The 26,083-nt window shown below is 41.3% G+C and overlaps 1 protein-coding gene and 1 pseudogene across 1 annotated transcript in view; one reads left to right on the top strand and one right to left on the bottom strand.

Annotated features, from left to right (window-relative positions):
- AGBL1 (AGBL carboxypeptidase 1) overlaps positions 1 to 26,083 on the bottom strand; it is an 836,354-nt gene that overhangs the window by 644,975 nt on the left and 165,296 nt on the right. Inside the window, exon 18 of the mRNA XM_061159751.1 lies at positions 25,611 to 25,764. Coding sequence (XP_061015734.1) covers positions 25,611 to 25,764 — 154 coding nt within the window. The remainder of the gene's footprint in view (positions 1 to 25,610; positions 25,765 to 26,083) is intronic.
- Positions 13,168 to 13,263, top strand: LOC133068556 (U6 spliceosomal RNA; annotated as a pseudogene).

The following is a 26,083-nucleotide window of genomic DNA, read 5'->3' as shown; positions in this document are numbered from 1 at the left end:
CCCATGGACTGTAGCCTACCAGGCTCCTCCGTCCATGGGATTCTCCAGGCAAGAATACTGGACTGGGTCACCATTTCCTTCTCCAGGGGATCTTCCCGACCCAGGGATCAAACCATGTCTTCCGCATTGGAGGCAGACACTTTAACCTCTGAGCCACCAGAGAAGCCCTGTAATACATTAGCATAAGCTAAATGACACACCCACAAGTACCATAACAGTTTTGAAACCAACCATCAAAGATCAAAAAGTGAGGGTGGCCCAATTCCTAGAAATCTCTATGCCTGCCCCGACATAGTTGGAATAATCCTCTGCCTTTAATATGCCTATGAAATTACCCAGTCAATAAAAACTCACCATATCATATTTCAAGGTCCTCTCTTACCTTCTGAGATAGGCCACACTCTGTCTGTGGAGTGTATGTCTTTCTAAATAAATCCACTTCTCACCTATGACTTTATCTCTCATTAAATTCTTTCTGTGTAGAGACATCAAGAACCTGAGCTTCATTAAGTTCTTAGACCAGATGTTTGTTCTCAATGAATAGATCATGGGTTAAAGCCCCAATCTCAGTTGCATGATTTCATATCCATCATAACTGCTTGAATCTATCAGAGGATAATACATAAAGCAGCTGAATGCACTGAATTCCAAAGAGTAGTATATCCCAACAAGGGAGAAACAAGTTTTTCTACTTTGGTGGCATATAAGAGAGGAAGAAAGGCTGCTGCAGAAGAGGTAAAATTTTTAGGAATCCCCGAAAGCCCTGGACACAAAAGCCTTTCAAGTTTCCTATTTGCAGGATAAAGGCTTCAGCCTCCTAGGCCTTCTCAGAGTTCCAAAGAGCAGATTCAAACAGTTGCTAATCAGGGAAGTAGGGAATGCAGAAACAAAGAAGAACAATCAGAAAACTATAGTGCATCAGTTAAAGCAGGAAAAGAACCTGATGCTGGGAAAGATTGAAGGCAAGAGGAGAAGGGGACTACAGAGGATGAGATGGTTGGATGGCATCACCAACTCAATGGATATGAGTTTGAGTAAACTCCGGGAGTTGGTGATGGATAGGGAGGCCTGGCGTGCTGCAGTCCATGGGGTCGCAAAGAGTCAGACCCGACTGAGTGACTGAACTGACTACTGAACTGTAGTTCCTCCTCAAGGAATATACATAACAATATCTTTGAGTTCTTCTGTAGGAACTAAGGCCTCCAGGAGATAGTAGATCTGTGGAAAACAATATAAAATAACAATATAATATAAAAAACTATGTTTAAAAAAATGAAAGAGAAATTGGAGATATGAGCAAGATGCTCACGAGCTGCTGATTAACAGACAAAAAACAGCACCTCCTTCTTTGAGCCTCCTCATACAAAATAACGCTTAAACTGCTGTGAGAGGAGAATCAAACACTCTCAACCTCAGAATCCAGGCTAATATATCATGTTTTGGGGGTAGAAGGAAATGAAAAGTTGTTTGCTCCAGCTGAAGGAAATTGGCATGGAGACATAGGCTCTCTGTATTGCAAACGTGCTATTAAAAGCTGATGGTGGGAGAACAAGATGGCAGAGGAGAAGGTGGACATGGAGTACAACTCTCTCCACGGATACGTCAGGAATACCCCTTCAGACACAAAAGTGCATGCAGAACTCCAGCTGAGAGCGGACAGGAGGACCTGACCAGTGTTGAAGAATACATAGAACCACGCAAAACTCGGTAGGACCAAGGAACTAGGGAGAAAAACAGCAGCGTTAGTAGGACTGGACCTGCCCTCCGCAGGTGGGGAAACTGAAGCCGGGGTCGGATCCCCACATCGGAGCAATTGTCTGAGTCAGAGGAGAAATATTTAAGGCTGAGAGTGAAACAGCTGATCTGTGGCCGCCTAAATGGAGTGAGAATCAGAGAGTACTTGCCGCAGCCATACATACGCCAGGCAGGAACACGAGTCTCCTGGAAGGTGCAGCGGCTCGGAGCTGGAGTTTAGGGATTGTGGAGCAATCTCAGTATGAGGGCTGCTGTTGACTGCAGAGAGACAGATGGAGAGGTTGTGAGGGAGGAGACTGTGGTGGGAACTGCCTGTGTAGGAAAGCCAGGCAGCCATGGAAGCAAGGTGATACTGCTGAGTCACGCAAAGGGGGTGAAGCCATCACCATAGCCTCTCTCTCTCCACAAGCCAGCATCAGCAGCTGAACAACAGAGAGGCTGGCCCATCAAATGCCCCGGGCACTGAACTACAGAGTAGGACCCCAGCCAGGGTGCCCCTTTAAGTGCCTGATGCGCCGAGCTACAGAGTAGGACCCCAGCCAGGGGGGGCCCTCTATGTGCCTGCTGTGAGGAACAACAGAGAAGGACCCCAGGCAGGGGTCCCTCGAAGTGCCTGAACGGGTGGTGCTATGGAGAAAGACGGGCCAAAGAGGCTTTCTGATCACCAGCTACAAGAGACTCAAAGAAAGACTCTGAGAGGGCCATAACTCCTGCCGCAGAGGCAGTCTATGTCCCTGAACACTTGGCGCCGCCAGGGTCCCCGCAAGCCAAGCAGCTGCACCACCTTCACGCGCAACTCTCACTGGGGCAGAGCGGCCGGCCAGAGGCCAAAAAAAAAAGTCTTGTGTTTATGCACGCAGGGTCACTTCGGTCCTGTCCAACTCTTTGCAACCTTGTGGACTGTGGCCTGCCAGGCTTCTCTGTCAGGGAGGCGGGGGTTCTCCAGGCAAGAATACTGGAGCATATGGGCCAACACGGGTCGCCATACCCTTCTACAGCACTATATTTCCTGCTGCCCTGGCCGCCAACCCCCCTGAGTGCCTAGGGCTGCCAGAACCCCTGCGACCCAAGCAGCTGCACCACCTCCACGCCTGGCCTCACAGGGGCAAACCCAAGTCCTCCAGGGCAGCCTCAGGAGGAAACCCCAGTGGACGACCCACATGTCAAGGTGGAAATAAAACCACAGTTGAAACCCAGGGGTAGTGTGGCTAAGGAAGAAGACCCAAACCCTTCCCACCAGCTGTATAGCTGCCGATTAAATCCACACAATCAACTAAGCAGACTCTGTGTCTATGGACTATATAAAAGGCCCCTGAGAGCTCCCACAAAAGAAAACACACTAGTTCTGACAGCTGTGGACATTGGAGGCGAGAACACACAGGAGTAGGACCAGGTTAGAATCCGAGCTGCCCCCGCAGCAGGTCCAGAGATCAGCACAGTGTTGGAGGGCATCCTAGGGAGGGGAGGTGGTCTGCGACCCCCAGCGCGGGAAAGGACTCTGACAGCTGTGACTCAAGAAAAACATTTATTATTCTTATTTTTTGACTTGTTCTGTAGATTCTTTGGGGTTTTTTTTTTCTTTGTATTTTCCTCTTCCCCTCCTCTGTTGTAGTTGTCGATTTTATTGTCACTAAGAAATGCAATTAAGCTTTCAAACTTTTTTTTTCTTTTTCCTCAGTCACATTTTTTATTGTTGTCATAAAGCCTCTATGTTGGGCTTTTGCTGTTCTGCGGAGTTTTCCTCTTTTTTTCCTTTTCCCTTTTTTTAATTTTAATTTTTAATTTTTTAAACCTATTATTATTTTTTCTACATTTATTCCTTTGTTTGCTTTTCCTACTGTTCTTCTCCCCTTGCAGTTAATCTTTAATGTATATAAATCTTCTTTATCTAGCTTTATTTAACTTTGCATGTCTATTCTTTCTTTATTTTCTTTCTCTCCTTTCCTCTCACCATATTTGTTAGTTTTATTTTCATTGCTTTATTCCCCAACTGGCACCTTGCTTTAGTTTGTTTTCCAGTTGTGCTTTAATTAGTTTTATTCTGGTAGATATAATTTTTTTTCCTTCGTTTACTGGGTCAATCTGTTGTACTTAAATTTTGTTGGACTGCTTGGATTTTGCTTATGAGTGTATATGTATATGTATATATTCAGTCACACTTTCTATTGTTGCTATAAACCTCTGCCTCTATATTGGGCTTTTGCAGTTCTGTGGAGTTTTCCTTTCTTCCCCTTTTTTCTTTCTTCCATTTTTTTTCTCTTTCCTTTTTTTTTTTTAATTTTAATTTTTAAAACCTATTATATTTTTTCTACATTTATACCTTCATTTGCCTTTCCTACTGTTCTTTTCCCCTTGCATTTAATCTTTAATGTATATAAATCTTCTTCATCTACCTCTATTTAACTTTACATATCTGTTCTTTCTTTCTTTCCTTTCCTTTCAATGTATTTGTTAGTACTGTTTTCATTGCTTTATTCCCCAGTTGACACCTTCCTTTAGTTTTGTTTTCCAGTTTGTGCTTAAGTTAATTTTGTTCTTAACTGGTAAATATAATATTTTATTTCCTTTGTTTGCTAGATCAATCTACTGTACTTTTTTTTTTTTTTTTTGGACTGTTTTCACTTTGCTCATGGGTGTATTTGTTTTTGTGTATATTCCATTATTTTAATTATTATTTGTCTGATTTTGTAACTGCTATTCGTCTGGGGTTCATCTTTTGTTTCTCGTTTTTGGATATTTGTTTTACTCTCCCTTAATGACATAACAAACCACTTGTGGAATATTCGTTCCTGACCAGAGATCAAACCCTGAGCCTTTAGAATGGGAGCACTGACTCCAAGACCCTAGATTACCAGATAACCAACCCTCAGTTCAGTTCAGTTCAGTTCAGTCGCTCAGTCATGTCCGACTCTTTGCAACCCCATGAATTGCAGTACGACAGGCCTCCCTGTCCATCACCAGCTACTGGAGTTTACTCAAGCTCATGTTCATTGAGTTGGTGATGCCATCCAGCGATCTCATCCTCTGTCGTCCCCTTCTCCTCCTGCCCCCAATCCCTCCCAGCATCAGGGTCTTTTCCAATGAGTCAACTCTTCGCATGAGGTGGCCAAAGTATTGGAGTTTCAGCTTTGGCATCAGTCCTTCCAATGAACACCCAGGACTGATCTCCTTTAGGATGGACTGGTTGGATCTCCTTGAAGTCCAAGGGACTCTCAAGAGTCTTCTCCAACACCACAGTTCAAAAGCATCAATTTTTCGGTGCTCAGTATCAAATAGTGAGAACTCACACAAAGGAACCCACTTGAATACAAGACCCAGCATCACCCAACCACCAGTAGCACCCTGTGCAGGACATCTCACCTAAACAACAAACAAAACAAAAATACAAACCCAATCATCAGCAGACATGATTAACACCTCACTCAGCCTTGCACTGAGTAAGAAAAAAAAAAAAGGAAACAAAGAAACTAACCAAAACTTAGCACAAATCTCACCCTATGCAAAGCTCAAACAAACCACTGGACCAACCTTACAAGGGCTGAAACAAAAAGGAAGAAAGAATTCAATCTTCTTCAAGGAAAGAATTCAACTTTCCTTGAAGCCTGCAAAAAAAGAGACTTCAAACACAATAACATAAAAAAAATGAAAATGCAGAGAAATACTGCACAAATAAAGGAACAAACTAGAAACATAGAAGTCCAAATGAAGAAGAAATAGGAAAATTACCTGAAAAAAAAATTCAGAGTAATGATAGTAAAGATGATCAAAAACCTTGAAAACAAAATGGAGAAAATGAAAGAATGAATTAACAAAGACCTAGAAGAATTAAAAAATAAGCATACAGAGACAAACAGCACAATTACTGAAATTAAAAATACTCTAGAAGGAATCAATAGCAGAATATCTAAGCAGAAGAATGAATCAGTGAGCTGGAAGATAAAATGGTGGAAATAACTTCTGAAGAGCAAAATAAAGTAAAAAGAATGAAAAGAGCTGAGGACAGTCTCAGAGACCTCTGGGACCATATCAGACACACCAACATTTGAATTATAGGGGTCCCGGAAGAAGAAGAGAAAAAGAAAGGGTATGAGAAAATTTTTGGAGAGATTATAGTTGAAAATTTCCCCAGCATAGAAAAGGAAATAGCCAATAAACTCCAAGAGACAAAAAGACTGCTATATAGGGTAAACCCAAGGAGGAACATGCCAAGACACATACTAATCAAACTAACAAAGACTAAACAAAGAAAGAATATTAAAAGCAGCAAGGGAGAAGCAACAAGTAACACACAAGGGAAACCCCATATACTTAACAGCTGATCTTTCAGCAGAAACTCTGCCGGCCAGAAGGGAACAGCAGGGTATATTTAAAGTACTGAAAGGGAAAAATCTACAACCCAGATTACTGTACCCAGCAAGTATCTCATTCAAAATTGATGGAGAAATAAAAAGCTTCTCAGGTAAGCAAAACTTAAGAGAATTCAGTACCACCAAACCAGCTTTACAACAAATTCTAAACAGACTCCTATAGTCACGAAATGCAACAGAAGAAAAAAGACCTACAAAGTCAACCCCAAACAATTAGGAAATGGCAATAGGAACATATATGTCAATAATTGCTTTAAATGTAAATGGATTAAATGTTCCAAACAAAAGACACAGACTGGTTGAATGGATACAAAAACAAGACCCATATATATGCTGTCTACAAGAAATCCACTTCAGACCTCAAGACACATATAGACTGAAAGTGAGAGAATGGAAAAATTTATTCCATGCAAATAGGAAGCAAAAGAAAGCTAGAGTAGCAATCCTCATATCAGAAAAATTGACCTTAAAATAAAGAAGATTACAAGAGATAAGGAAGGACACTACATAATGATCAAGGGATCAATCCAAGAGGAAGACATGACAGTTGTAAATATCTATGCACCCAACATAGGAGCACCTCAATACATAAGACAAACACTAACAGACATAAAAGGAGAAATTGACAGTAACACAATAATAGTAGGAGACTTTAACACCCCACTCACAGCAATGGACAGATCATCAAAACAGAAAATAAGGAAACACAAGGCTTAAATGATACATTAGATGAGATGGATCTCATTGATATCATCAGTATATTCCATCTAAATGCAGAAGAATACACCTTCTTTTCAAGTGCACATGGGACATTCTCCAGGATAGACCACATCTTGGGTCACATATCAAACCTCAGTAAATTTAAGAAAAGTGAAATCATACTAAGCATCTCCAGCCAAAACGCTATGAGACTAGACACCAATTAGAAGAAAAAAGCTGTAAGAAACCAAACATATGTAGATTAGACAACACATTTCTTAAATAACCAACAGGTTACTGAAGAAATCAAAAGGGAAATCAAAAAATTTCTCGAAACAAATGAGAATGAGAAAACAACAACTCAAAACCTATGGGATGCAGCAAAAGCAGTTCTAAGAGGGAAGATTACTGCAATACAATCCTATCTCAAGAAACAAGAAAAACATTAAATAGACAACCTAACTTTATACCTAAAGCAGTGGTGTACTGGAAAAAGAGGAACAAAAAAAACCAAAATTAGTAGAAGGAAAAAAATCAGAAACATATGAGTAGAAATAAATGAAAAAGAAATGAAACAAACAATAATAAAGATTAATAAAACTAAAAGCTGGTTCTTTGAGAAGATAGACAAAATTGACAAACCCTTAGCCAGACTCATTAAGAATAAAAGAGAGAAGAATCAAATCAACAAAATTAGAAATGAAAAAGGAGAGGTTACAACAGACAATGCAGAAATACAAAGGATTATAAGAGACTATTATGAACAATTATATGGCAATAAAATATATAACCTGGAAGAAATGGACAGATTCTTAGAAAAGCTCAATCTTCCAAGACTGAACCAGGAAGAAATAGAAATTATGAACAACTCAATTACAAGCACAGAAATTGAAGCTGTGATAAAAATTCTCCCAAAAATCAAAAGCCCAGGACCAGATGGCTTCACAGGAGAATTCTATCAGGCATTTAGAGAAGAGCTAATGCTTATCCTTCTAAAACTTCCAAAAAAATTGCAGAGGAAGGAACAATTCCAAATTCATTCTACAAGGCCACCATCACCCTGATACCAAAACCATACAAAGACAACACACAAAAAGAAAACTACAGGTCAATATCACCGATGAACAACAAAATTTTAGCAAACAGAATTCAGCAACACATCAAAAAGCTTATACACCATGATCAAGTTGGGTTTATTCCAGGGATGCAAGGATTCTTCAGTATATGCAAATCAATCAATGTGATACACCATATTAACAAATTGAAAGATAAAAACCATATGATCATTTCAATAGATCCAGAAAAAGCCTATGACAAAATTCAGCACCTATTTATGATTAAAACTCCAAAAAATGGACATAGAAGGAACCTACCTCAACATAGTAAAGGACATATATGATAAACGTACAGCAAACATTATTCTCAATCATGAAAAACTGAAAGCATTCCCCCTAAGATCAGGAACAAGACAAAGGTGTCCACTTTTGCCACTGTTATTCAGCATAGTTCTGGAAGTCCTAGCTATAGCAATCAGAGAAGAAAAAGAAATAAAAGGAATCTGGATAGGAAAAGAAGTAAAGCTCTCACTGTTTGCAGATGACATGATACTGTACATAGAAAACCGTAAAGATAGTATCAGAAAATTACTAGAGCTAATCAGTGAATTTAGCAAAGTTGCAGGGAACAAAATCAAGAAATCACTTGCATTTCTTTTTTTTTCACTTGCATTTCTATATACTAACAATGAAAAATTAGAAAGAGAAATTAAGGAATCAATCCTTAATGCAAGTAGCTCACAGAATTCTAAGCAGAATAAATGATACAAGCATATCTACATGTATCTCACCTATATATATCTCACCTATATAGATGATAGTCAAACTGCTGAAAACCAAAGTTAGTGAGAAAATCTTCAGGGCAACCAGAAACAAAACACTAAGTTGTTGCTATTGTTGTTCAGTCACTAAGTTGTGTCCAACTCTGTGCAGTCCCATGAACTGCAGCATGCCAGGCTTCCTTGTCCTTCAATATCTCCCAGAGTTTGCTCATATTCATATCCATTGAATTGGTGATGCCATCCAACCATCTCATTCTCTGTCACCCCCTTCTCCTCTTGCCCTAAACCTTTCCTAGCATCAGGATCTTTTCCAATGAATTGGCTCTTCACATCAGGTGGCGAAAGCATTGGAACTTCAGCTTCAGCATCAGTTCTTCCAGTGACTATCCAGGGTTGATTTCCTTTAGGATTGACTGGTTTGATCTCCTTGCTGTCCAAGGGAATCTCAAGAGTTTTCTCCAGCACTACAGTTTGAAAGCATCAATTCTTTGGCTCTCAGCCTTCTTTACGATCCAATTCTCACATCTGTACATGACTACTGGAAAAACCATAGCTTTGACTATAAGACATTGGTCAGCAATGTGATGTCTCTGCTTTTTAAATTTCATATGCTGCCTAGATGTATCATGGGTTTCCAGTGGCTCAGCAGTAAAAATCTGTCTGCAATGCAGGAGCCACAGGAGACAAGGGTTTGATCCTTGGGTCAGGAAGATCCCCTGGAGGAGGACATGGCAACCTATTCCAGTATTCTTGCCTGGAGAATCCCATGGAGAGAGGAACCTGGTGGACTACAATCCATAGGGTCACAAAGAGTTGGACAGGCCTAAAGCAATTTAGCGGGTGTGCACTAGGTTTGTCATAGCTATCCTTCCAAGGAGCAAGCGTCTTTTAATTTCATGGCTGCTGTCACCGTCCACAGTGATTTTGGGGCCCAAGAAAATGAAATCTGTCACTGCTTTCACTTTTTCCCCTTCTATTTGCCAGGAAGAGATAAGATTGGATGCCATGATCTTGGTTTAATTAATAGTGAGTTTTAACCAGATTTTTCACTCTTCTCTTTCACCCTCATCAAGAGGCTCTTTATTTGTATACATATTCTGTATGTAATAGCAAACAAAACAAAACTGCAAACATTTCAATTAGCCATATAACAGTAAAATGGATGAACAGACCTAAATTGATACCCGGGAGTATTATACAACAGTGAAAATGAATGGCTCAGATGCAAATCCAACATGTTATATGGTTCAGTCTCAAATGTTATTAACAAAATAAGCCCATTATAACACAAGATATACTTACACAGTATGTTTCCATTTACCTAAAGCCCCAAATAGCAGACTTGACAGTAGGTTGTTTATAGATCTATAAATGTGATTTTCATGTATAAAGAAGAGCAAGAGACCATTTAACACACAAATCCAGGATGAGTTACTCAAATGAAGGAATTGTGGGGTCATAGAAACAAGGGGCTTCCCTGGTGTCACAGTGGAAAAGAATTCAGCTGCCAATGAAGGAGAAGCAAATTCAATCCCTGGGTCGAGAAGATGCCCTGGAGAAGGGAATGGCACCTCACTCCAGTGTTTCTGGCCTGGGAAATCACATGGACAGAGGAGCCTGGTGGGCTATAGTCCATGGGTCGCAAAGAGTCAGACATGGCTGAGCACACACATAGGAACAAGGATTACAGGGGTTAAAATATGGAGTAATGCTCTATTTCTTAAAATGGGTAGTATATCCCTGGGTGTCCATTTTATTGTTCTTAACTTAGACCTTTATGTTACATGAATTCTTTTATAAGTGTTGCATTTAAAATAAAGCAATTTTTGTTATTATAAAAGACCCAGTTTCCAATTTCTTGCTTCATACTTAATAGCTATGCAACCATGCACAAGTCGCTTTTAACTCACTGGGCCTTACTTCCATCGTCTTTAAAAATCATATTTTTCCCTAACACATTACTTTCATAATTATAAAGGAAAAGATTATTATACTAGATTCTATGAAAACTAAGCAAAGATGTTAACAAATTTAAAAAGAAGTGACAGACTAGGAGAAAACATCAACCACTTGATGCCCTATCTTAAAACAATGATCAATACTTAATAAATACTTGCTAAATAAATCAATGTTTAACAAAGAATATTTCTAATATACAAAGAGCTCCTATTACATCATTTAGGAAAAGACAAAGCATCTAATAAAATAATAGACAAATGACTCAAAATTGAGTAACTTAAAAGGAAGATACATAAATAACATTTAAAAATATGGATCACTTGAGTGATGCACAAAGAGAGTCAAATGGAAATAACACTGAAATAGTATTTTAAAAGAGGGGGATTAATTTTTTTTAACTAACAGGAAAATGTAGAAGACTGGTAAATCCATTTTTGGTTGGGCCCTGGAGGAAAATAATCTCCTACATTTTTGTGGGAATATAATTGGTAATACAGAATTTAGTGAGGTTGTCAATCTTGGAATTCCTGGGGAAGAGATTTGGACTTTCACAGGACAGAATTGTCAGGAAGGCTAATTTAAGTTCATTAAGTCTAAATTTCAGGAATCAGTATGCATGAGTTCATGTGTTTATGTTTATGTGTGAGTGTATATGTATGTGTGTGTGTGCTTGTGTGTACTGAAGAAAAACATGAACCTGTTAAAAGCAATTGCTTAGGGAATAATAAGATGAGAAATATGTGGCTAATTTCATATTTTATACTAGTTTATCAATTTTTGATTAAGAATGATATGTTGACATTTTAAATTTTAATTTAATTTTTAAATTTTAAATATGAAATACAAATATAGTTGGAGATACAAAAAAACAATAGGACAGACACTCATGTGCCTGCCCATCCAGATTTAAAAGCTCACACTGTCTGTCATATCTCCCTTAAAATTCTCTTCCTTTAAGAAATTCAAACTCCCTGATAAATATTCATTTTTTTCCTCTTTCTGCTCCACCATCTTCAGATGGAATCACTATTTTGAATCTGGTATTATCTTTTTTCGGCATGGTTTTATACTTTTCTCTATATGTAAATATCCATAAATAATAAACTGCATTGTCCTTTTATATTAAAATAAGGGATTTTAATAACAAACTCACGGTCATGCTGTACATGTGTGCTCAGTCATCCAACTCTTTGCAACCCCATGGGCTGTAACCCGTCAGGCTCTTCTGTCCATGGAATTTTCCAGGCAAGAATACTGAAGTGGGTTGCCATTTCCTATTCCAGGGGATCTTCCTGATCCGGGGATTGAACCCAGGTTTCTTGCATCTCCTGCATTGGCAGTGGATTCTTTACCCACTAGCGCCACCTGGGAAGCCAGTCATGTTATGAGACGTCCATGAAATATATGAATCAGAGTGTCTGGTTAGTGCAGCCTGGTAAACTGAGTTTGATTATTTGGGGAACTGGAAGGTTAGTCATGACCCACCCTTGAGAGCATGTACTGGTAGGCAGGAAGCCTTAGGATTTGAGGCTGGAAGACAAGTGAGGAGTTTGAGTTTTCTTCTTTTTCTTTTTTTTTTTAGAGTTTGAGTTTTCAAGTCTTAGGTGAGGGACTCTCAGAAAGAAAAACATCTGAATAATGGATACATGGGTTGCCAGCCTGTCCCTGTCCAGTGTATGAAGAAGGAGCTTCTTTCAGAGGAAATTAAGGAGCTTTTGTGCCAAGCAACATTGTTTTGGGGAGTTTTAGAGAGTGCTAATCCACCCAACTTTACACAGAATTAAGCAACTCTCTGAAAACCCAGCAATGGCAGTAGCAAGAATCCTTTCAGTAGCTTCGAGGACAGCTGACAACTAACAAAACAAGCTCAGGCATCAGGGAAGAACTGAGTGGCCCATGAGGGTGACTGTATCCAACAGCTACGTTATGAGTACAGGTGAGGCTACCTGAGTGTAACCCATGAAATACCTAAGGAAATTGTTAACTTTTCAAGGGGTGTCCCTGCATTGTGGGTGGAAGGAAAAATAGATGCAAAGATTTCTTGTATTTGTTCAATAAATATTGAGTGTGCACCAGCTTTCTGCAGGAACTGTTAGACTCTAGAGATACAACAGTGAAAACATACAGCATGTAATCTGTGTCCGTATGGAGCTGTCGTAGGGGCTGTGAGGAAGATAGGACAAGGTCATGTAATAATGAGGTTCTGAGCAAGAGAACATTACATATGGTGACCCGGGAAGGTTTCCTCAACATGAGCAAGGATAATATAGGACAAGAAGAAATCAGTCTTGCCAAGCTACAAAGGTAAAGTTTTCCACTCAGAGGGAACAGCAAATCCAGAGGCCTGGGGAAGATAATTTAGTCACTGTGTTCAAGGAATAGAAAGAAGATGAGTGTGGTTGAAGGGTATGGAGTGTTTAAGGGGTAAGATACAGGTGAGAAGTGTTTTGTGGAGGCAGAAAGATTTAGATTTTACTAAAATTACAAGGGCTATTCTATTGTAACATGGAATTTCATGGTATCAATGGCAGAAAATAAAAATAAATTGTTGTGCTCACTTCAGCAGCACATACACTAAAATTGAAACAGTACAGAGAAGATTAGCATGGCCCCTGTGCACAAATTCGTGAAGCGTTCCTTATTTCTGAAAGGAGAGAGTAGCATGGAAACATATACACTACCATGTGTCCAAAGACAGCCAGTGGGAATTTGCTGCATGACTCAAGGAAGTCAGACCAGGTCTCCGTGACAACCGAGGGGGCTGAGATGGGGTGGGAGGTGGGAGGGAGGCTCAGGAGGGAGGGGACATCGGTGTATCTATGGCTGATGCCCACATATGGCAGAAACCAACACAATATTGTAAAGCAATGATCCTTCAATTAAAAATAAGTTTTAAAAGAAGTTTACAGAAAAAGACAAAATAAATAAATTATTAATTAAAGGACTTGTGGTACAGATTTTTTTTAAAAAATTACAATGGTTATTGATGTTAATGGGACTATACAGGTACTAGGCACATTGGAGAAGCCTAGACTGTATTACCCGCTGTATAAACAAGTATTTTTACATGCAGGGAATTGCACCTCAACAATAAAGGATTTTCTCTCATGACTGAAGAGCTGAAAGGTCATAGAATATGGAATTAGGGCTATGGAGCTTAGGAATCAGAGCATTTGGGGATAAATTTGAGCTCCAGCTCTTACTAACCACATGACTTTTTCAGGCCTCAATTTTATCAGCTAAAAATGGAAACCACAAATGTAATTTTTTTTTTTCTTTACCTCACAGAGCTATTGTGAGGAACAGTTAATCACATATAAACATTTTGTAAACAGTCAATTACCTTGAAAAGATATAAATTGTTAAATCCTATGAACATATTTACAGAATAGAACAGTTTTGGCATGGATTCTGATGAAATATATTACGTGCTTCTGCTTCAGTAACCACATAGAGTCAACTTATAGTATCCTTACTAATTGAGAAAATTATTCAGGTAATGCAAACTTTGTTTTATTTCCCTCTGAAATGGATTACATTTTATTGCATATTGGCTTTATAATCATGTTTAACCTGAGTTATATAATTTGCAGGCCTCTGGAAATGGATATTTCCAAAACTGAACTCAATATCCATTCACAACAGTCTCACTCACTCAAGTATTCTTCTATTGGTATTAAACTGTGCACCCATCACCCAAAGCAAAAATAGTTCAACTCCTTCTTCTTTATCCCTACTCTCTGTTAATCACAAGACCTCTCACTCCTTAGACATATCCCCTAAATTCAGACCCTCCCCTCCCATTTCCATAGACTTATCTTCCCTGGGAATCTCATCAACCAGGTAGACGACTAACAGTTGTTATTTTTTCTTGAATACTGTGTACCATGCTCTAAGTCCTTTTATAAGCTTCAGATTACCCCGTGAAGAAGGTACTGTTGTCAACTGTAATTTGTAAGTGGAGAAACCTCGGCATGGAGTGTTGAAACATGCTTTCCAAGCTCATGAAGCTAATAAATGGCAGAGTCAAGACTAGGACCCCAGTGAGTCTGAATCTAGGGTCTAAATGCTTATGAACTTCTCTGTGCTGGGCATCATGTCACCACGTTCACACTCCAGACTTCCCCTGTATTGTGTGTGCTCAGTTGGGTCTGACTCTTTGCGACGCAGACACTGTAGCCCTCCAGGGTCCTCTGTCCATGGAATTTTCCAGGCAAGAATACTGGAGTAGGTTGCCATTTCCTCCTCCATCCCCTACATTACTGCCACAAGATCTTCCTCCAAAACAAATCTGATCTTGTCATTTCTCTGCTTTTAACAGCATTCTATTAGTTCATCATTGCCTTCAGGAGAAACTAAAAAGAAAAATAAGGTATATTTTTAAACTCAGCCCAATTTACCTTTCCCACCTTATTTTCTGATCCCATACTCAATCCACCATCCTGTAGTTCTGGTACCCTGAGATGTTCACAGAGATTATTTCCAGACCTCCATGTCTCTACAAAAGCTATTTTCCTGCTTGGAAAGACACACCGCCATGTCACTGCATGCAATAGTCTGAGTTCAAGACACAGATCAATGGCATTGATACTGAATCTCAGTTTTATCATTATAGAACAAAGGAACTATAAGGACTAAATGATATATAAAAACTCTGTAAGAGTAAACTACGTGATTGGGTATAATAAGCAGAACTATTCAACCGCAAAATTTTGTAGTTTTTCCCACTGCCTCCGACCAGCCTTGGAAGGAGAAAGAATTCTTCATCTTCCTTTTCTTAGAGTGACTGGGCCAAAATGGGAAGTAGAAAGGAGATACTTAACTGATCTAAATGTCATAGTTTTAAAGGTTTGTATTGAAAAACAGTGGGATTATCGTGAACCTCTATTTGTGTTAGGGGAAGCACACTGATTGAAACCGCCCACCCTGGCCAAGCACCATAGTAACTATTTGCATGAGTTGTTTTATGACAGGAGATCCTGATAAGGAATACGGAACTAATAAGCCACCACCAACCGGAAGACTTCGGGAAAAGGTCAAAAGGAAACACCGCGTGTCTGTCCACTTCCCAGAATCCCTCTTGCTAGCATCCATCTTGGCTGAGCGATGCGTGCGCCACCAGGAAAGACTGAATTAGAATGATTGGCCAAAGACCACCCAGAAACTAATCCCATCACCATAAAACCCAAGACTGCGAGCCATGTGGCAGAGCTGCTCTCCTGGGTTCCCTTACCTACTGCTCTCCACCGGGGTGCCCTTCCCAATAAAATCTCTTGCCTTGTCAGCACATGTGTCTCCTCGGACAATTCATTTCCGAGTGTTAGACAAGAGCCCAGTTTCGGGCCCTGGAAGGGATCCCCCTTCCTGCAACATTTGTATGTGTAGATTGGTAACAGTAAGAAAGATGAATTTACGATGGTTTCCATGTGTTTTATATATTCCCCTTTTCATGTCTTCTCAAGAAAGATTTAAACAGTTCTTTAAATAGTTTGAGATTGTCCACTGAGATTTCTTTAAAAGCAAAGGTGTGTCAATAAAGGATCTTCATGCACATGGGATTTACAAAGCTGTCCCTCCTGTGTACCATTCCCCCTTTGATTCCACCAAGAAGAAAAAGGCTCTCTTTTCAGTGCTTCCACTGAGCTTTGTTCTCATATAACTTCTGTATCATAATGACTTGCTAACATAAGTCACACACATACACACAAACACAACGCTTATCAAGAGTGTCTCAAAGACTAGAATCAGGTCCTATTCATCTCTATCTTCCTAATATCTACCATGGTTCCTAGCCCTGGTTGCCTGAAAAGATGGAAACCATAAGACAAGAAAAGGTTACAATTCAGTATTTCTAACTTTTTTTTTATTAAAAACTTCCATACAGAGAAGTTTTTCATACTCTTGTAGTTCATTTTTTAGTTCTAATATTTGTCAACAGCAATGCATTACCAAAAAAAACAGGAGAGAGAGAAAAGCACTTAATTTAATCAGGAGACGAGAGGTCGGAAGTTTCAAACCCCATCTGCCATCAACCAGCTGGGAGACCAACACAGGTCAGTTTGTGCTTCTGACCTCCAATCCCTCACTAGCAATGGAGGAATCTGGACTCCACGGTCTACGGATGCTGAAGCTCTAAAATTCAGTGATCCCTTAGTAATACTCAGCCCCACGTGCCTCCAGGAGGGGTGGGGGACAAAACCGAAATAGAAGTTTCCAAGAGGGAGAGGTTTCCACTTCAGGTTTCTGTTTTCCTTGGACCTCTGTCACCTCACACTCTCCTCTCTGGAAAGTCCGTACCTGATCAGGTGTCTCAGGAAGAGACAGAGGCCAGAGAGGATGGAGAATGATTTGCAAAGAAGCCAAAAGGGGAATTCTGTAACTGTGTGTTTTTCCACTCCGTTCTAATTTAAAACCACTTACAAGTGACAACTCCCAGCCCGAGGCAGGCGCTGTGTGGTAGCTCATTATACCCTGGGGACCCCGTGTAAATCTTTTTTTTCCTGAGAACAGCTATTGTCTTCCAAGAAAAAGCTTTTAGCATAATGGCAGCCTGAATAGAACATTGCTCTTGTATGAATATTTTTTAAAGAACAAGAGAAAGGTATTCTTTAACAGCGGCAAACACAGTCTCTTGTTCAGGCCCCCTGGAAAGAACAGTGTGTGATTCGTCAGAGGCTATGCCAGACTTGTGAGATCACCTCACCTCCAGACACAGAAGGGTGAACTCTGCTCTTTCAGGTTATAATAAATGCCAGGTAGAGGTGTCTCCAAGAGCAGAAATAGCAGATCTGCCCGCTTCCATTCACCTCTGTTGTTTCTCGTCTCTCACCAGTCCGTGAGTCAGGCAGCCGCTATTCGCTTGGAGAATGACAGCTTCTAACAAGAGAATGTCATTCTCCCTTTGAAAATTCTCACAGATTTGTTCCCCCTGTCAGGTTCTTCTTGAGGATCGTCAAGACAACGCGGCTCAGGGGTGTGGATGGAGAGATGTCCAAAGGGGAAAAGAATCAGCAAGAAAATTCCTGAGAAAAACATGCAGCTTCCATCACAGAGATGTGACCCCCAAACTAAAAAGGAACTCAACTTGCCCTGGACTGAAATGGTCATTGAAAATGTGAGGGACTTCCCTGGTGGTCCAGTGGTTAAGACTCGGAGTTACCACTGCAGAGGGGGCGCAGGTTCAGACCCTGATGAGGGAACCAAGATCCCACACGCCTCACAGCCAAAAAAGCAAAACATAAATCAGAAGCAATGTCGTAACAGACTCAGTAAAGACTTTTAAAAATGGTCCACAACATAAAAATCTTTAAAAAAGACAAAAATAATATGAGGGGATGGGGGAAATGTGGAGAAAATAGAAAAGTTAACATAACAATGATGGTCTTCAAGAAGCAGTGTGTTTGGATTGTGTGCATTTCTAGGAAATTTCTGCGTGAGGGCAGACCCTAAAGAGGGGGATATTCTGGAACTGTGGGGTAGAGACCTGGGGTCTCCTCTCTGAGAAGCCTCTTAACATGGGCTTCAGGCTGGTTGTATACCCTTAGTGAGGCTTAACCTGGCCATCTGCAAAAGGGAAATAATGACAGCCCTTCTGCAAGAGTAGGAAGCCGGCACAGGCATGGGAGTGGCTGAGCCCTGGAAAAGGCAGACCAACCGCCCTTCCTCGTTTTTCATCCACCTCCAATGAGGTTTGAGGAAACAATACTCCCCTCCCACGAAACTTTTTCTTAACCTTCTGAATTGTTCTCTAGTTTTCTTAAATGCAGTATCTTCTCTCCGTTCCAATCCAAAAAGCACACATATGCGCACACACAAACACACGCCGCTCCCGAAGAGCACAGTCAAGTCCCCTACATAGGAACTCAAGTTGCAAACGTTGAAAAGATGCGAACGTGGGTGCGCATGTCCAATCACGTGAGTGAGTCCGGGTGTCTGGCGTACGTTGTCATCCGCGTGCATCCTCCACAAGGGCTCGTGTTTTTGTGTACTTTGCGGCACTGCGTGGAGAAGAGTAGGGCAGTGCTGTGCCAAGTCCCTTCCGCGTGTCTGACTCCTGGCGACCCTACGGACCTTAGCGTGCCAGGCTCCTCTGCCCACGTGATTCTCCAGGCAAGAACACTGGAGGGGGTTGTCATGCCCTCCTCCAGGGGATCTGGCAAGCCAAGTCTCGAACCCGTGCCTCTTACGTCTCCTCATTGGCGGGCAGGTTCCTTACCACTAATGCCACCTGGGGAGCTCCTAGAGGACTGTAGTACAGTATCTTTATTTCAAGCCCAGGATGTCTGGAAGCAAAAAGGTAATGCTTACGTAGCTGGTACTCCTGTACTTTTCAAGGTTCTGTACTGTAAGATTAAAAATGTTAATTTTTTTTATGTTTGTATATTATGTATTATGTGTACGGTATTTTTAATGTATCACAGAGCAGTATCAGGGCTTACCTGGTGGCGCAGATGGTAAAGAATCTGCCTGCAATGCAGGAGACCTAAGTGTGAGAAGATCCCTGGAGAAGAGAATGGCTACTCACTCCAGTACTTTTGGACTTTCCTGGTGGTTCAGATGGTAAAGAATCTGCCTGCCAAAGCAGGAGATGCAAGAGATCTGGATTCGATTCTTGGGTCAGGAAGATCTCCTGCAGTAGGAAATGGCAAGCCACTCCAGGATTGCCTGGGGAATCCCACGGACAGAAGAGCCTGGAGGCTATAGTCCACGGGGGTCACAAAGAGCAACTGAGCGACCAGCGCCTTGACTTTCACAGCACTATACAGCTGACTGTGCTAGTTGGGTACTTATGCTAACTTTGCTGGACTTATGAACGCACTCTTAGAATGGAACTTGTTCACATGTAGGGGACTTACCATACACAAACTAAAGAAAATATGACTTCTCAACTCTTGGAATATCTGCTAACACACAACGTGTGGAAGGATTTAACTAGGCTAAGCGTAATTATGCCAGAAGATCACTAACCAATGGACAGTAGTCTCAGAAAGCACCCGAATCCATGTCTGGGATAGATCTTGCCTACCAAACCTATCTCCAAACCGGCTTCTCCAATGCCTTCTATTTCAACCTGGCAGAGCCTTTATCCCACCCTCTTAGACTCTGTCCACTCTTCACTCACTCTCTGTTCTACATACCCCAAACATCCAGGGTTCCTTTGACCTCTGGAATCCTACCGGTTAAGAAGAGCACAGACTGCCTAATTCCTCTATGCCTCATCCACTGAGAGTCTCTGATGCTAGAATGAGTCATTTATCCTTTTTGTAACAGCTCCCTTTTATTCTCCATTTCTTTTCAAGTCAGTCTCTTCCACAAGGTCTCAACGAAAATTTCTTGGAGAACTTCCCTGCTCACTGTCCCACTGAAAGGGTGGACAGTGACTCTGCTCTTGGGGACCTGTCAGCGTTTTGGCTCTGAGGCTTAGATCTCCAGGTTTAAAAGAGCCTTCTCTCTTGGGACCATTGTGAGAAGTCACTTACCCTCAATTCTTGGGAGAGAGATAAAACATACACCAGGCAAGTCTGGCCACTTGTTGTGTCATGTCTGACTCTGTGACCCTGTGGACTGTAGCCCGACAGGCTCCTCTGTCCATGGGATTTCTCAGACAAGAATACTGGAGTGGGTTGCCATTTCCTTCTCCAAGGGATCTTCCTGACCCAGGGATCAAATTTGCATATCCTAAATCTGGCTACTACTGAACCAAAACTATATTTATCAGGAAAGTAAGGCTAAATGTTTCCAGGAAAAATATCTTTTTTAAAAAAATGCTTTTGAAAAATAAATCAAAGCAAATGAATCCTTCCAGGAAAGACTCTCTGGAGCCCAGAGTCAAGAAAGAATTAAAAGTAACCAATAAATTGTTCTCAACAAGCTCCTGGTCCAGGACTTTAGGTCAGACTATCAGGGAATCAGTCTCCAGTTGGGGGTGGGGGTTTCTCCCTGGGCCCACATGCTCTCATTTCTTGAACTTCTAAAATACGACTGAAGTGATAACCCTGCTCAGTGGAAAGAGAGTCTTTTAGTGCACTAAACCTCATCATGAGGGATGAGAGGCAGCCACTGAATCTGAAACCAGTCACATCACATTTAAATACAACTGCAGACTGAAGTTGGTGACCCAGGGAGGGAGGAAGCAGGTAAGACAATTAAAGCCTGGAGGCAGGAAGAGTCTAGAGCTACTGGATCATTGGCTATTTTCTTGTCCTAAAACAATGCGACACACTGCAGTTCAAAGGAAGTTGTTTTATTTCTGATTTACAGGCATGGTATTGTGTTTTGGAGGGTAGGTGATGTTCATATTCTGCCCTTTTACAGTAAAGGCCTGTGCTCATGTATATATTGAAAGCTGCTAAACAAATTGTTGTTTCTGCAACCCATCAGGGACTATGTTTCCAGCACTGAGGCCCAGGTCATGCAATCTCAGCTCCGTGCTGGGATCAGAAGGGTCTGGAGGGTTCTGAATCTTCCTTCCTTCTTTCCTTCCTGCCACAGTGCCTGAAACGTCCACCATGAAAATGTTTACATTGGGTTAGGAGAGGAAAATGAAATTCACTGTCAGCAGGAAGAAGATAATGCATTTACTTGTGGTCAATTTAGTGTGAGTTGCTTTAACAACTAAACTAGCTTCCAATAATGTGAGGACATAGAAGAGGGGAAAGAGGAAGTTCTGGATCAGAGTGGAACCTGAATGGTGATGTTGAACACCAGTTCTGATGACTGTGTTAGCTCATTTATTGTTCATATGCACCCAGGAGTCAGAAAAAGAAAATCAGAAATCAGGCACCACCATTGACTGTGATATTTAACTTCCCTGAGCCCCAGTTACCTCATTTGTACACTAGCCTTTTCATTTTTCAGTTATAGGAACTTAAAGTAGGCCCAGGACCAGCTGCTCAACATGAGGGTCCATTGCACAATGAAAATGCAGGGACTCCGCTGCTGGCCGAGTCATTAAGGATCTGCATTCCAATGCCAGGACGTGGGTTCGGTCCCTGGTCAGGTAACTAAAGTCCCACATGTCATGGGACAACTAAGCTCACACGCCACAACCACTGAGCTCGAGCACCACAGCGAAATGCAACGAAGACGCAGCAAGATGCAACTAAGACCCAACACGGCCAAATAAATAAATTCAAATAAACTTAGAGAAAATGCAAAGCCCCTTTCAAAACTTTTTTCTTGAGATTTTCAAGTTGGTGACTGAAGAGCATTAAAGAAAGTTCGAGGCCCTTCTAAGCATGGCATCTGCGCAAACGCCCACTTGACACACCTGTAAAGACAGCCCCCATGGGTCTTTTCTCCTCAGGACTCAGCTCAATGGTTGTCACTTCTAAGTTAACGATGCCCACAAGAAGATGTACATCATTCATTTCTGGGTCCTCTCAACGCCTGCCCATCTTGAGATGAACAACAGCTGACATGTTTAGCACATGTTTAAGAGAGAAAGCTATAAAGATACATGAGAGTGACGGAGGAGATAGTTGGGCACCAGGCTGAGCAGCTACATCCAGTCTCCTGAGGACACTTTGAGACAAAATCACAACAGGAGCATCGGCCCTGATTGGGTGAAAGACAAAGTGACCATATTTTTTTCCTATGTCCTGCCAACCCCCCCAGAAACCTTCACACTGGAATTCACCTTGGTTGACAGATGTGTGTGCCACCAGGAAGGATCCTGAGTCAGGCCAAATATGGGCCCAAGCAAGATGACTGGCCAGAGACAAACACAGAAGACTGCCCCGTATAAGCAATCTAAACCATTCTTATCAGGAGCAGTTCTCTCTGAGAATTCACCCATGTGCTCTTCCGTGCATGCTGTGTACTTGGTCACTCAACTGTGTCCAACTCTGTGACCACATGAACTATAGCCCACCAGGCTCCTCTGTCCATGGGATTTCCCAGGCAAGAATACTGAAGTGCTTGTATATTTCAGAAATTAATCCTTTGTCAGTTATTTCATTTGCTATTGTTTTCTCCCATTCTGAAGGTTGTCTTTTCACCTTGCTTATAGTTTCCTTTGCTGTGCAAAAGCACATGAAAAGATGCTCAACATCGCTCATTATTAGAGGAATGCAAATCATAACCACAATGAGATATCACCTCACACTGGTCAGAATGGCCATCTTCAAAAAGTCTACAAACAAATGCTGGAGAGTGTTTGGAGAAAAGGGAATGCTCTTGCACTGTTGGTGGGAATGTAAACTGATACAGCCACTATGGAAGACCACATGGAGATTCCTTAAAAAACTAGAAATAAAACCACCATATGACCCAGCAATCCCATTCCTAGGCATATATCCTGAGAAAACCAAAATTGAAAAGGACACATGTATCCCATTGTTCATTGCAGCACTATTCATAAAAGCTAGAACATGAAAGCCTAGATGTACATCGACAGATGAATGGATAAAGAAGTTGTGCTACATATACACAATGGAATATTACTCAGCCATAAAAGGAATGCATTTGAGTCAGTTCTGATGAGGTGGATGACCCTAGAACCTATTATACAGAGTGAAGTGAGTCAGAAAGAGAAAGATAAATAAATATCATATTCTAACACACATATACAGAATCTAGAAAAATGGTACTGAAGAATTTGTTTACAGGGCAGCAGTGGAGAAACAGACATAGAGAATAGACTTATGGACATGGGGAGAGGGAGGAGAGGGTGAGATGTGTGGAAAGAGTAACATGGAGACTTACATTACCATGTGTAAAATAGACAGCCAACAGGAATTTGCTGTGTGGCTCAAGAAACTCAAACAGGGTCTCTGTATCAACCTAGAGGGGTGGGATGGGGAGGGAGACGGGAGGGAGGTTCAAAAGTGAGGGGGTATATGTATACCTATGGCTGATTCATGTTGATGTTTGACAGAAAACAGCAAAATTCCATAAAACAATTATCCTTCAATAAAAAAATAAATTAAAAAATAATCATAAAAAGTGAAAAAAAAAAAAAAAACAGAAAACTGGAGTGGGTTGCCATTTCCTCCACATGTACTTGGATTTTAATAAACATTGTATCTGTTTCACAATATCGGTCTCTGTTGAATTATTTCTTCAAAGAAGACAAGGACCAAGGTCCTGCTTCCAGCCACCCCCCCCCCCGCAACAATAGTATTCATGTATTATTACCAACATTAGATCCCAAGTAGAAATGATTCATATGAACATGTGCTAAGAAATATTTTCTCCTCTTTGAACTATTTTGAAGTGTCAAATTATTTAGGAGCGTTTACTGTGTGTCAGTGGCACGAGTGGTAAAGAATCTGCCTGCCAATGCGGGAGACTTAAGAGACACGGGTTTGATCCCTGGGTCAAGGAGATTCCCTGGAGGAGAAAATGGCAACCCACTCCAGTATTCTTGCCTGGAAAATTCCATGGACAGAAGAGCCTGGTGGGCTACAGCCCATAGGGTCTCAAAGAGTCGGACACAACTGCAGTGACTGAGCAAGCAAGCATTGTGTTTCAAGTCCTTGCCTTAAAGGGAGAATGATCTCTGTGGTTATAATATCAACAAAAGTACCATTGTCGGTGTAAATAAAGATGCAAGAGCTGAGGCAGCTCTGTGTTATAATTACACATTGAGTACCGCTCAGCTCCTATTGAGAAACTGAACCTGAACAATGCAGACATACACAGACCCACTTTCTTAAATAAATAATTGCTCTCTGAAGGTTGCCCTGGAAGGATTACTGTCTCTAACTTCCATGAACTGCTCATCTGCAAGGGAAGAAGGTGGTAACTATTAGAGAAACTGCTCTTAAATGCATGAACCACATCAGAGAACTTTTGGAAAATCCCTTATTATTCATTAAAGCATGTTACGGCCTTATTAATTCAGATGGGATAATCGGTTGTTGATCAGCCAGACAGTTAAGCATTCATTGTCAGATGCTGATGGGGTGTGAGAAATTACATTTCCTATCCACCAAAGATTCACTTGAACGCAGTTAGCACTTCATCAGGTAAGGCTGCCTCTTTAGGGGATAAATTAGCTGGATTTTTATTCCCCAGCCTTTACTTTCATCTCCCAAACTTTTCCATATTGCAAGCATGCTTCATTCTGTTTGGTTTTCCTTGCCTTTGTCTGAGGTTGAAAACTACGCCAGGAGCCAACTTTAAAAGCTGGTGGGTCACAAAGAAAATCACATTTGTGCTCAGGAGTCTAACATGAAATGGGTGCTGTGTGTGTCTGTGCATGTACATCTCTGTGTGTGCCTGTGTGCTTTGAGTTGGTTTTACAACTCTTGGCCAGAGCCTCCTCCACACTTTTAGTTCTTCAGATCCAAACTGTATCCAGGTCATTCAGGGACTTATTCAGCCAGCTCTCCAAGACTTAGCTTCTTTTATTTCCAAACTGTGACTGACCATGAGGGTAGTATAACAGTAATGAGCATGATGAGAAAAGTCCCTGGATTAGAGGTCAGAAAATGTTGATTCATTTTCTGGTTCTGGTTCTGTTTTAGGAGAACTGACTGTCACTTTTAAACTGCTCTCAATTTCAACAAGTCATTTCATCTCTCTGACAATATGCAATTAATTTGTTTTCTCCCTATGATAACAGAGCAACACTGATACTTAAGCTCCAATACTTTGGCCACCTGATGTGAAAAGCCAACTCATTGGAAGAGACCCTGATGCTGGGAAAGATTGAGGACAGGAGGAAAGGGGATGACAGAGGATGGGATGATTGGATGGCATCCCAGACTCAGTGGACAAGAGTTTGAGCAAACTCTGGGAGATAGTGAAGGACAGGGAAACCTGGCATGCTGCAGTCCAAGGGATCACAAAGAGTTGGACACAACTTAGCAACTGACCAACAAAACAAAGCAAGAAGAGCTGGGTGTATTTCTACAAAGATAGACCAGTACCCAACCCTTTGTGGAATTTCTGACCTCAAAGGGACAGAGGGCTTGCAAGACTAAGAGGACCTCCCCCACCACCGTCACCACCAAATCTTCAAAGAAGGTATGTATGTGTTTACTCACGGAACTGCTCCAGGTGGTCAGCACTGTTAGACTCCGGCATGGCCGTGATAGTCACCAGTGGACAGGAATTCCCTCCTAGCGTCTGGCAGAGAACCTCCTGTTGGAAGTAGACCTGCTTGTGGTTCACACTTTTTTCCAGAATGTCAAGGTGAGTCTGGGGCAAAAATGAAAGAAAAGTGTATTTTAAGATTTTTTATAACAACAGGTGAAAGCAGCAACAAAGCTTATATTCCTCTAACTCCTGGTAGTTTAGGAGTATTTTTGTTAACCTAATCTGCCTGACAGGTGGCTCAGTGGTAAAGAATCTGCCTGCCAATGCAGGAGATGTAGGTTCAGTCTCTGGGTTGGGAAAATCCCCTGGAGAAGGCAATGGCAAACCACTTCAGTATTCCAGGCTGGGAAATCCCATGGACAAAGGAGCCTGGCAGGCTATGGTCCATGAGGTCACAAAAAAGTCTGACAGGAGTTAGCAA

This window comes from Dama dama, chromosome 13 (assembly GCF_033118175.1).
Source record: "Dama dama isolate Ldn47 chromosome 13, ASM3311817v1, whole genome shotgun sequence".
Lineage (NCBI taxonomy): Eukaryota > Metazoa > Chordata > Mammalia > Artiodactyla > Cervidae > Dama > Dama dama.
The sequence above is the reverse complement of the archived record's forward strand: the minus strand, read 5'-3'. Positions and strand labels throughout refer to the sequence as shown.